At 47.1% G+C, this 12,332-nt stretch overlaps 1 protein-coding gene across 7 annotated transcripts in view; it reads left to right on the top strand.

The window, feature by feature from the left end:
* BPGM (bisphosphoglycerate mutase) overlaps positions 1-10,823 on the top strand; it is a 52,951-nt gene extending 42,128 nt beyond the window's left edge. For all 7 annotated transcript variants that reach the window (XM_029597264.1, XM_029597257.1, XM_029597263.1 and 4 more), the window contains one exon: positions 9,592-10,823. In XM_029597264.1, coding sequence (XP_029453124.1) covers positions 9,592-9,776 — 185 coding nt within the window. In that variant the 3' untranslated portion in view covers positions 9,777-10,823. The remainder of the gene's footprint in view (positions 1-9,591) is intronic.
* Positions 10,824-12,332: the final 1,509 nt, after the last annotated feature.

Below are 12,332 nucleotides of genomic sequence, written 5' to 3'. Positions count from 1 at the left end.
GTCCTCAAACTGGAAAAATCATCCGTGGAGAGATGTAGACCATTGTTGATATGGTTGCCATATTTTACGAAATTTCGCCATCGAATCCTTACTCAAGGCCGTCAAATGTTCCATATGATAAATCCATTTTAGTCGCCTAAGGACCGCTGAAAATTCAGGAGCTTTCTGCAACTTCCAGTGCATGGCAATTTCGCCTCTTACCGCAGAGGCCAGAGCCCGAACAAAGGCACCGGACATCTGAGACCTCCGCTCATCGATGATATTCAGCAGCATTTCTTTCGGACTAAGTTGTAGTTCCTGTTGCAAGACCTGGTTCAGCCAAGTCCCCGCCTGGGTCCATAGAGGAGAGATGACCGGACAAGTCCACCACATGTGATAAAAATCACCCTCCAGCCCACATTGACGCCAGCATAAGGAATCAGTACGTAACCCCATGGTCTTCAGTTTACAGGGAGATAAATACCAACGAAATAACATTTTGTAACTATTTTCTAGCAATTGGGTGGCTATGGAGCTCCGACTGATAGCTTTAAAACAGACGTCCCATTCTCCATCTGAAAACGGAGCCCCCAAATCTTTTTCCCAGGCAGCTATATGCTTAGCAGAATGAGACACCGCCCCGTTAAGTAAGGTGTAAAGTTTTGATATCACTCCCCGAATTACGGAGGCCTTTTCACAATAACCTTCGAAGAGTGTCTTGCCCTTGAGCATATCCCTCCGTACCTTCTTAACAGATAAAAAATGACGCAATTGTATGTAGGCATACTGGTCAATATCAGTCAGATGATAGGATACACGTAAATCCTCAAAAGATTTCACTCCCTGGTCAGCCCATACTTGCCCCAACGTACTGAGGCCATGCCTAGCCCATCCCTGAAAGGTCTTCCCCACTCTCCCAATAGCAAACGCCTCACAGCCCTGCACCCGTGTAGTAAAGAAGTATTGTCTATCTCCCACCAGTTGCCGTCTCCACCTGTGCCATAACATCATGGTAACAGCGAGACAGGGTGAGGAACTTTGGAGACTGGGGGGAAGCCGACCCCCACCCCACAATAAATCTTCTACCACTACCGGGGCCACCATAGCCCTTTCTAAGCGAACCCAAGGTTTGATAAGGTTAGAGTTATGAAAATCAACCACAACTCGAAATTGGGACGCTAAATAGTACTTCAGCAAGTTGGGCACCCCCAGTCCCCCAGCTAATTTAGTCTGGTACAATATTATCCTCGATACTCGAGGTGGCCTCCGTCTCCATATGAAGGAGAATATTTTGGCCTGAAGCCGCTTTAGATATGGAACTGGCACTGTACACGGCAAGGTCTGGAATAAATAAGCCAGACGCGGAAGAAAAGTCATTTTAATAGCCGCGATGCGGCCCAGCCATGTGAGAGTCAACCTATCCCATGTCTGGAGCTCTTTGTCCAATCGCTTACTAAGTGGGTTGTAGTTCATATCAAACAGATCATTATAGTTAGGACCCAAGTAGACTCCTAAATACTTAACTGAATGTTTAGCCCACTGGAAGGGAAATTTCTGTTTCAATTGCTGGATCACTTCAGAGGATAAGCAAATAGGTAAAATCTCTGACTTATCCATATTTATTTTAAATCCAGAAACCCTCCCATAAGCCTCCAACCTCGGCATAAGACCCAGCAATGAGCTTTCAGGTGCTGTCAGAGTAAATAACACATCGTCAGCATACAGTGCTAATTTATAGGAACCATTTCCCACCGAAATGCCCTGTACACACCGGTCAGAACGAATTATTTCCGCTAAAGGCTCTAAGCAGAGCGCAAATAGTAATGGGGACAAGGGGCACCCTTGGCGTGTCCCTCTTTGCACCTCAAAGTTCGCCGAGTAGTTCCCGTTTACCTTAATGCATGCCATTGGCTTTTGATATAAAGCCTGCACCCATGTCAGAAAATGTCCCCCTAAGCCCACCTTCTGTAACACCTGAAACAGGAAAGGCCAATGCACCCTGTCAAAGGCCTTCTCGGCGTCTACCCCAAATAATACTGAGGGAATGCTATGTGTTCGCGCATAATATATTAAATTCACTACTTTGCGGATGTTGTCACTCGCCATTCTTCCTGGCATAAAGCCAGCCTGATCTTCATGAACTAAAAATGGAAGAACTACCTTAAGGCGGTTAGCTAGTATTTTCGCCAATAACTTCAAATCAATATTAATAAGGGAGATCGGCCGGTATGAACTACATAACATAGGATCCTTTCCAGGTTTTGGCAGAATAGTAATGCCAGCCACGTTAGCCGCAGACGCCAACTGTCCACCCAGTCGAAGACTATTGAACATATTTACTAAAGGACCGGCCAATTCGTCCTTAAATTTCTTATAGAAAAAGGGGGTATACCCATCGATACCTGGGGCCTTACCCGATTTAAGGTCTGAGATAGCACTTGTAACTTCCAGCAAAGAGATTGGACGGTGTAGACTGTCCATCATGGATGTATCTAAACATGGCAATTGAATCCCTTCCAAATAATCCACTATATCACCCTCAGTAACATTATCCTCCCGTTTATATAAAGTAGCGAAGAAATGATTAAACTGAAGAAGAGAGAATACTTTATAATGAATTCTGGATTGTACAGGAAACAGTGCAGTGCAATCAGCGAGGGGGTGATGTGTTCAAATTTCCTTGTCCCTAGTAAGAGTTTTGCAGAGGCATTTTGAAGTAACTGTAGTAGTTTTAGTTGACTTGCGAGTAGGCCTAGGAAGAGTGTTGCAGTAGTCAAAGTTTGAAAATATAAGTTTATAAGACAGTGCGGAAGTCCTGTATCGTTAACAAAGGTTTCAGTCGATTGTAATATTCTCAGCTTGGAGGATCCTGTTTGGCTTAATTTGCTTATATGCTTTTCATAGTGAAGTTCTCGTCAATCTGAATTCCAAGGTCTCGTGCTTGATCTGAGGGAGTGATATTTATAATTTCTATGTGTTTTGATTATTGTGTTATCTCTCCTTAACCACACAATTTCTGTTTTATGTTTTTGGTGGTTTTAGAGTTTCAGTTGAGAGAGTTTTTGTTGTATGGCCTTCTTGTATGTTGACAGAGACGACCGTTTTTTCGAATGTTTTGCCGAATGGGATATAAAATTGTATGTCGTCAGCATATAGGAAGAAGTTGATTCCTAGATTTGCTAGTCATGCGCATGTAAGAGCAGATTTTAAAAGCCCTACGCGCATAGGGCCTATTTTCAAAAGGCCCGGCGGCACCCGTGTAAGTCCCAGGGCTTGAAAAAAGGGGCGGGGAGGTTCGAGGCGGGGCCAGAGCCTCCAGGCACAGCGGCCATTTGCGGCTGTGCCCGGGATCGCGGGCCGGCCATTGGCCAGTGCGCGCAACTTGAGCTGCCCAAGGCAGGCATAACTGGGTAAGTTAAATTTTTAGGGAGGTTTAGCCTAGGGCTGGGGGGTGGGAGAGTTAAGGGAAGGTGGGGTGGAGGGGTAGGGAACGGAGGAAGGCAGCGCGGCTCGGCGTGCGCAAGGAGCACAATTGTGCACCCCCTTTGCGCACGCCGACCCCTGATTTATAACATGCGCGCATGTTATAAAATCGGGCGTACACTTGTGCACGCCGGGTTGCGCGCACAAATGTACTGCGCGTACGTATGTTTTAAAATCTGCCCCATAGGCAACAGATAGATGTTGAATAGGGTGGCCGAGAGTGCTGAACCATGGGAGGTGCCTGTATCGATTGGGAAGGGGTCAGAAATTTGATTACCCAGTTTGACTTGGAATGTCCTATCTTTTAGGAAGGAAGGGAGCCATTTGTTAACATTTCCGTCTGTTCCAATTTCTCTCAGCTGGTGGCATAGCAGTGAATGGTCAAATGCTGCTGTTAGATCAATTAGTACCAAGATAAATGATCCATTGTTGTCAAAGCCTTGTGGTACAGGGTCGGCTCCGGAACGGAGTAGGGTTAGATGGAGCCTGGGTGTTAGCTGATGTTTGCTGTGAGCAGCTTGGATGCGCTCAGGTTTATGCAGCTCTGCAGTGGCCAAGTAGAGAGGAGCAGTAAAAGAACAAATTGCATTTAGTCTGTGGGGTTTTTTGACCGAATTAATGGAGAAACTCTATTTGTCGTCAGTGCTGCCTTAAAATGAAAGCCCAGTCGTGCGTACATCTCGCTATGCACTTGCAACCTCCCCACATTGTATTCTGGTGTTTCCCTGGCTGGAGAGGGGAGAAGAATTTGAACGGTGCTGCCACGGTGTGGATGACCTGCCACGGTGTGGATGACCTGCCCTGCTGACGAGAATATCTTTATTGCATTTATTTAATGCTGAGAGGGAAAAGATTCAAGATCTAGGAATGCTCGGCGCATCTGGACCCCGTGAGGGCAGGGAAACTTATTTTTTTAATTGCACAGATCCATAAAACCAAATTGCGGGAGCTGAACTTTTTTCTTTTTTTCCCTTCCCCCCCGTTGCTCCCTATCGGAAGTCCTTTTCGTTCAGGCATTCATCATTTTGATTTTGGAATCGCAGAGCAAAGAAGAACCACCATGTGGCACTGGTATGTGGGAGACTGGGCGGGGTACAGGAGTGCCTCTTAGGAGATGCGCGTTTTTTCGGAGGCAGCGTGGAGCAGGGGAAAGGCCCTGGAGGCCCGAGTCTGCCGCTCCGAAGATTGCGGGTGAACCCTCCTGGTACGCGCGAGCACACGCTGAAGGAATCGTAGGGCTGGAAAGGGGTTCCCCAGGTAGAAGAAGCTGGAAATGGATTTCTCTCTGTGGACGAGGCCGGGTTTTATGCAGGAAAGGTCATGCGGTTCCTGTTTCACTGGCCACAGTAATCGGATGCTGCTCTTGCCTCTCTAATGACATTTACTCTGGGAATGCTGGAATGTTTTCAGGGCTTGGTGGGTGTACTCGCAAGTCATCCTGGATGCATTTCGTCTGGAGTTTGCTCCTTGAATTTAAAACATTAATTCTGTATAAAGTTCTCCTGTCTCAGCGAGGATTGTCCGTATCTGTCCAAATCTGACATGTAGGCAGCACGAAATGCTACAAGTGACACTTATTTGATCTGCTTTGGTATCTCTTTGGCTGTTTCCTTTCCACCCAATGCGATGTAGTAACACTTTGGAAACAAGTTAAAAACCATTTCCAAATAGCTCTATATGTGAGCTATCGAACGTGAGAAAAATGTTGATGAAATGAGCAATGCGAAAACCTTGCGGTGCCGGCAGGGTCCAGATGCTGAAACACCCTTTACATCAGCCTTTGCTGTGCTTTGAAAATGTGAAATACTGTTCATATCAGGTTTTATCCCTCCTATACATCTAGGGATTCAAAACGCTTAAAGCATTTGGGTACCACCCAACAGTTTTTGTGCCGGTAACTTTTTTTTCCACATTTTTCTTTCACTTTGCTCTCACTTCCTTCCCTTCAGCTTTTTCCCTCATGATGGGCACTTGCTTCGGACCCTGGCTGCCGCCGGGTGATGAATTTTAGGCATCGAGCAGAGTCATCTGCTGCTGTGGCTAAGGAACCCCCTACAGGTGGCGGTATCCATTGGTGCGCTTACCTGTGCCTGATGGCTTCACCCTTCTTCTGTCGCATGGCAGGATCAAGTGGATGCTCCTAGCTGCAGACCCTTTTTCTAAAGGAAGCTCAGGACCCTCCAAGATCCAGAGCTTATTATTCATCTGAGTGAGCTTCGGTTCTTCAAAGAGCACTGTCAAAGCCCTGTAGTTTGCTCTGTTACTTCTCGTAGGTCCATAGACAGACAGACAAAGGTCTAGGAAAGAGTTGCAGCCGAGAAGTCTGTGCAGTGAAAAGGTAACATCTTCTGCTAGTCACAAACACAAATCCCTGAATGTAAAGTGTTGGGTAAATAGATTTACTCCAGGGACATGGGCCAGGGGTGGGTGTTCATGTATTAAGGGGAGGGAGGGAGGGTAAGACGTGCCATTTCAGGAAGAGAGAGCCAATAACTTAAGACTGCGTACGGAAGTTCAGGGCATAATTTCTTCGTGCATTTCACTCCCGATGCTAATGCACTGGGACTCGGTGGTGTGGCAGGAACTGATGATTTTTCGGGGGGGGGGCCAAGGTTAACATGGGTGGACGGTAGGTATAGGGACGGTAACGTTTTCCACATGTGCGTGGCATTTGCTGGCTCGCGTCCAGAGACGTGTCCATTTTATAGCAAAAGCATGTATAAATAGCCGGGGCGCGCGGACATGCGTGCAGAATTTTAAATGTGCGTGCACAAACATTGCGGCTACCACAAGTGGGGGAATTTTATAAGGGGCGAGCGCCAAGGCCACAGCTAGTTTTCCCAGTTTGTTCCCAGCTCGCCCAGTTTAGGAATAGGACCTCCAAACTCCCCCCCGTTAGACCCAACCCTTAAAACCCAGTTGACTACCCTAGACTGCTTTTTTTTTTTTTTTTACTTGCATGTCAAGGTATGCGGCAGAGGACCCCGGCACACGTATGTAAATATTTACGCGCACATCTCTTGGCCTTCCCCGACGTCCCTGCGCCCCGCCTAGACCGTGCTCCGCTCCTTTAATAAAGAATTTGACTTGCACGCGTAGCAGGAAATGCATGTGTACACGGGCGGCTTATAAAATCCACTCGGCGCACAGCAGCCCAGCTTTGGTGTGCGTAGGGCTTTTAAAATTCGCCTGATAGGTTTGAGCCCTACTACTTGTACTGTTATTGATAAATAATGCCTTAGGCTCACCTGACCATGGATTTTTAAATAATCTGCAACAGGCGTCTTGCATCATGGGTGATGCTTGAAAATATTTGAATTCAATTGTTTCAAGCTTTATTGATCTGTTTTGTTTTATTTTATATTTATTGCAGTTTATAAATACACAACATCATGTAAAAAGGAAACAGAAAACATTTAACAGAAGCCTCAGATCCAATCCCGTAATAAAACAAATATCAATGTATTCTTTTATGAATCCTCTTTCCAAAAATGCAAACCATATCATAGCTACAATGAAACATCAGTAATCATAAGAACGTAAGATTTGCACTGGGTGCAGAACAGGACTAGGATATTTCATATTATAAGCTAACGTGCAAAATATATATTCAGATTCTGGTGTCACCTCAGTAACTGCAACACAGACTCCCTCCACTGCCCAACACTTTGTGAACTAACACAAACCCCTAAAAAATATAATTATAAAACCTTGCCATACCATACTGAAACAGCAGCGGCCTTATCTATGAAAGGGCAGCAAGGCAAACCTTACACCAGGCCCTAGAACACTCATACGCCACCTACCGAGCAAACAAGCCAGACTGCTACAAATCCCCTACAGAGAAATGAAGCGCTAGCTGAATTACTGCACCTCTGTCACCCCTGTACAACAACCAGAATGAGGGACTACAGATTAGAAACAAAACCGCAGAGAAAACTGAAATGGAAAGCCTGGGAAACCAGACGCTGTGCACGGTGGTTATAGCTTTCTGAAAAAGGCGAGCGTTCATAAACTACAAGAGACTGCAGAAAGAGGCAGGCAGGCAACGATAAACTGGAAAAATTAAGAGAAGGTGAGAAAGTAGTCAGGAACGCAAAAACTGAAATACAAGAAAAAGCAAATACGATACAACAGGGGGACAAGACATTTTTTTGTTTTTTTGATCTGTTAGTGATAGAAGTGGCATTGTGAGACTCTAAGGTGAAGGGGAGGAATAGGTAGAGGGCGTAGCATCCATAGTGCACAGTGGTGCACAGGCATCACCAACTTGGGAAGTACTGCTGCCTGCCACTAATGTTCCCTCTTAAGATGCACGCGTGCGCGGAAAAGTACTGCGCTCATGCACGCCTGCAGCTCTAAGCTGCACCTGTGCACGAGTTTTCCTGTGGGCGCACACAGCTCGACCTCCTCCCAGTACAGGAAACTTGACTGGGCCGGAGCGGAGCCCATCCCTCCTCAGCCTGAAGTGAAGAGGAGGCTGGCAGTGCTGTGGCGGTGCCCATACTGCCATGACCCGAAGCAAAGAAGAATCTGTGTGTGTGTGTGTTTGAGAGCCTGCGGGGGGGTGTATCTGTCTTACGAGAGTCTGTATGCATGCGTGAGAGCCTCCGGGTGTGTGTATCTGTCTTACGAGAGTCTGCATGCATGTGTGAGAGCCTGCGGGGGGTGTATCTGTCTTACGAGAGTCTGTATGCATGCGTGAGAGCCTGTGGGGGGGTGTATCTGTCTTACGAGAGTCTGCATGCATGCGTGAGAGCCTGCGGGTGTGTGTATCTGTCTTACGAGAGTCTGCATGCATGCGTGAGAGCCCGCGGGTGTGTGTATCTGTCTTACGAGAGTCTGTATGCATGCGTGAGAGCCTGCGGGTGTGTGTATCTGTCTTACGAGAGTCTGCATGCATGCGTGAGAGCCTCCGGGTGTGTGTATCTGTCTTACGAGAGTCTGCATGCATGCGTGAGAGCCTGCGGGGGGGTGTATCTGTCTTACGAGAGTCTGCATGCATGCGTGAGAGCCTGCGGGTGTGTGTATCTGTCTTACGAGAGTCTGTATGCATGCGTGAGAGCCTGCGGGCAGCGGATTGCCGTGCTAAGCAGCGCAGTTTTTATGAGCAAAATACTTTTCTTCATTGGGGAGTACGTTTTGCTCACAAACCGTGTGCTTACAAGTGAGAGTAAAATGGTGCGCTCTGCTGAGCAGCCTTTATTACATCAGGCCCTTTGCGTTTTTAATTGGTCTGATCATTAATTACATCATTATTGGGTATCTCTAGACAGTCCTCTGCAGGCCAGGACTATTGCAGCTCGCTCTGCGCTGATACCTGAGGAAATCCTACAACACCTAATGGCGAACACATTCTACCTTTAAAACAGTCGCTGCTATGGAGACTTAAATCTGTTTTCATAGCACAGCTGGAAGGTTTAGGTCCAGTGACACCAGGGTCCTGCCAGCTGTTGGAACGTCAGCGCTATGTAAATCCCATGCTTTCCTCCTCCTCTCTGGAGAGGAATAGATTTTAAAGCCCTCGTCTCGTTGGTGTGAACATGTGTAAGCTGCGGTGCTACTGTTCTGATTGTCATCAGAGCATTGCCCCTCCCTCGTCCTGGCATTTCATTAATGCGTATAAAGACTAAAGAGTGAACTTGGGAGCTGATTTTTAAAACTGCAGATGTAGTCATAGCAAACGGGGTTTTTAGGGTGGTTTTTTTTGTTTGTTTTTTAACTAAAAAATATATCTGAAATGAATATAGAAGCACAAAAAAGAGTACAGGAAGCAGATTACTCTGAGAAATGTTCTTGTGCTGTTTCTCTGCTCTGATTTGGCCTTGCCCTGCCGTGTGGCGTAGGAAGGACACACTCGTTTATCCGTGTGGCTGGGTAGCTGTAACTCACAGGCTCCTTGTGCAGTATGTGTGTACATTAGCTGAATTCTCCCTGTGTTGTTTTTTTAATTGGTGGATGTATGTATGCACTTCATGATATGACTGCCTACAGAAATATAGGGACATGTGCTCTGTCAGTTTCTTTATAAAAAAAAAAATGTCATTAAAACATTCATTTTTTTGTAGGCATTTAAGTGCTGGGTATTTTCTTCCCCTTTGATTTTTATCTGTTTGCTCTCTTGAACAGGCATCTCGGATGCAGACATAGTAAACGTCACTTTGCCTACTGGCGTACCAGTGCTTCTCGAACTTGACGAGCATCTCCACGCGGTGAAACCTCACAGGTTCCTGGGCGACCAGGAAGCGATCCAGGCTGCAATCAAGAAGGTGGAAGATCAGGGCAAAGCGAGGCCTACTCCCAGCGGCAACTAGCAGTCCCCAGGCCCGCGGGCAAAAACCTATTCTTTCGCTTTGTAACTTGTCACATCCCCAAGTTTAGGCCAAGTTTTCTTCCACAATTTTTTTTTTTTTAAGGTAATAAAGATTCACTGCAGAGGTCATAAGGAGTTTCTCTCCTTCTGCCTACGAATTCAGAAGTGAAACTGTGTCCTTAATCTCTGCTGCTTCCTGCATGAGGCGCAGTGCTCTTTGTGTTCGGCAGCCAGCAGCAAACTTCCCATCTGCTTTAATTGGTCCTTGAATGCTTCTTTAGATCTCTGCTTCTCGTTCTGCTTTGTAGGTGATATGGGTGGAGTCTCTCGCCCAGCGGCTGCTACAGTTATGCAGTACATCCTTTTAATTCCAGAAAGGGTACAAACATGAGAGCTGGCATACGGGGATAAGAAGAGGAATGTAGGAATAGATGGAAAGCACCCGAGGTGGATGAAGAAAGTGGATGGTTTGACCCCCGCTGAATGCTTCTGGCTTTCACCGCCGGGGTGCCGTAAGAAGCAGGAAGGCGGGGCTTGTGACGGACACGTGCCCCTTCTCAGGAAAGTTTGCATGTGTTAGAAAAAAAAAGTCGTGCACACCAGAATTTCCAGGAAAGGGACACATCCCTCCGTGAGCCAGCCTGGACCACCTTTGAAGGAGCAAGAGAAGAAAAAAATGCACAAGCCAGCTGTTTGCAGGTGACGCGTGATACTCAGGAATTGACTGGAATGAAGGCTGCGGTGTGTGGACGGGACGGGGTACTTCCATCTTTTTGGCACTTGCCTTTTATGATTTCAGAAACGTGACTACTTTTAAAGATTTCTTATTTATTTCAGAGTGAGTAGTGTAAGACTGCTGAGACGCATCAATGCACAGACAGGTCAGGGAGAGGAGGGTGGGGGGGAAACGCACAGCTGTAACTGCGCAGCGAAGCAGTGAGGACGTTTACCGTGGTGAGTCGCACCAAGCTGAAAATCCTGTTTAGCGTGTTGGTTGTTTTTTTTTTTGTTTCTGGCTGTGACCTGATTAAAGTACTGAAAACCTGGACGCTTATCCTGTCTGCCTTTCTGTCAGCAAAAGGCGTGCGACCGTGAGATTGACCCGTGTATCTCAATTCAAAGCTGTACAGTTCATGTCCTCATCCTCCTGCTTGTGCACCTATCGAACGCAAAATGAAAAAGGGGAGATTCCTGCTTTGGCAAATTTGTCATGTGCTTGATTTGTGCCAAATATTAGGCGGTAGCCTTTTGCTAATGTTGTAGCCATGCTGGAGTTCTGGGCCCATCTCCTATGGCAGGCGGGCGGTGTGACACATACACAGGACTCCCAGGCTCCCACTCAAAAATCAAGAAAGCACAAAATGGCATAAACCCTGTGCAATAATCTGGGAAAGGGGTAGTGGAAATCAGCTTATTGAAGAAGCAGAATGAGGAAGAGGTAGAGCGTACTCTAGTAACGCACAGGCCTATACAGTACAGTGTGCTCCGGCGGACACACTGTTAACCTGCGATTGGACGTGCGTTTTGGACGCGCTAGCTTTACCCCCTATTCAGTAAGGAGTAGTAGTGCGTCAAATGCGCTAGCTTTACCCCTTATTCAGTAAAGAGTAATAGCGCGTCGAAAACGCGCGTCCAGCCCCCCCGAACCTAATAGCGCCCGCAACATGCAAATGCATGGTGATGGCCCTATTAGGTATTCCCGCGCGATTCAGAAAGCAAAATATGCAGCCGAGCCGCACGTTTTGCTTTCAGAAATTATTTCTCCGGGCACCGGGAAAGTGCACAGAAAAGTAGTAAAAACTGCTTTTCTGTGCACCCTCCGACTTAATATCATGGCGATATTAAGTCAGAGGTCCCGAAAGTTAAAAAAAAAAAATTGAAATCTGCTCGCGGGTTGAAAACCATTCGCTCAATTTTGCCGGCGTGCAGTTTCTGAACCCGTGGCTGTCAGCGGGCTTGAGAACCGACGCCGTCAAAATTGAGCGTCGGCTGTCAAACCCGCTGACAGCCGCCACTCCTGTCCAAAAAGAGGCGCCAGGGATGCGCTAGTGTCCCTAGCGCCTCTTTTTGCCGCTGACCCTAATTTGAATACAGAATCGCGCGCACAGGAGAGTGGGCCTCCGCCCGCTTTCCTGCGACTTTTACTGTGTTGGCCCGACAGCAAATGGCAGAGAGCGAGAGACCCAGCTCCTCTGTGGAATGGAGGGAGGCAGACTTCTTTGCTGCTGCTACAGATGGGTGGTGGAGCCCTGACCGTGACCCTGTGTGGCTGCATCTCATTCAAAGCCACGAGGCCTGGTTTCCCAGCTCCCGCTGCTAGCAGCTGGCTCTCTAAATTCTGCTGTTTATCCTGAAATGACGACACGGTATCTGAGGTTTGAAAGACCCCCTTTATGGACGACTAACTCCAGTCTTTGAGAGTCGGGGCGAGCCGCAGCTCATCATCAGGTAATTCTTTCTCACTAAGTGAATTTGGATATCTTGAAAACCCAACCCTCTGACTTAATATCCTAGCGATATAAGTTGCAGGAACCAAAAATGTCAAAATAAATTAAGT

This window comes from Rhinatrema bivittatum, chromosome 4 (genome assembly GCF_901001135.1).
Source record: "Rhinatrema bivittatum chromosome 4, aRhiBiv1.1, whole genome shotgun sequence".
Classification (NCBI taxonomy): Eukaryota; Metazoa; Chordata; class Amphibia; order Gymnophiona; family Rhinatrematidae; genus Rhinatrema; species Rhinatrema bivittatum.
The sequence above is the reverse complement of the archived record's forward strand: the minus strand, read 5'-3'. Positions and strand labels throughout refer to the sequence as shown.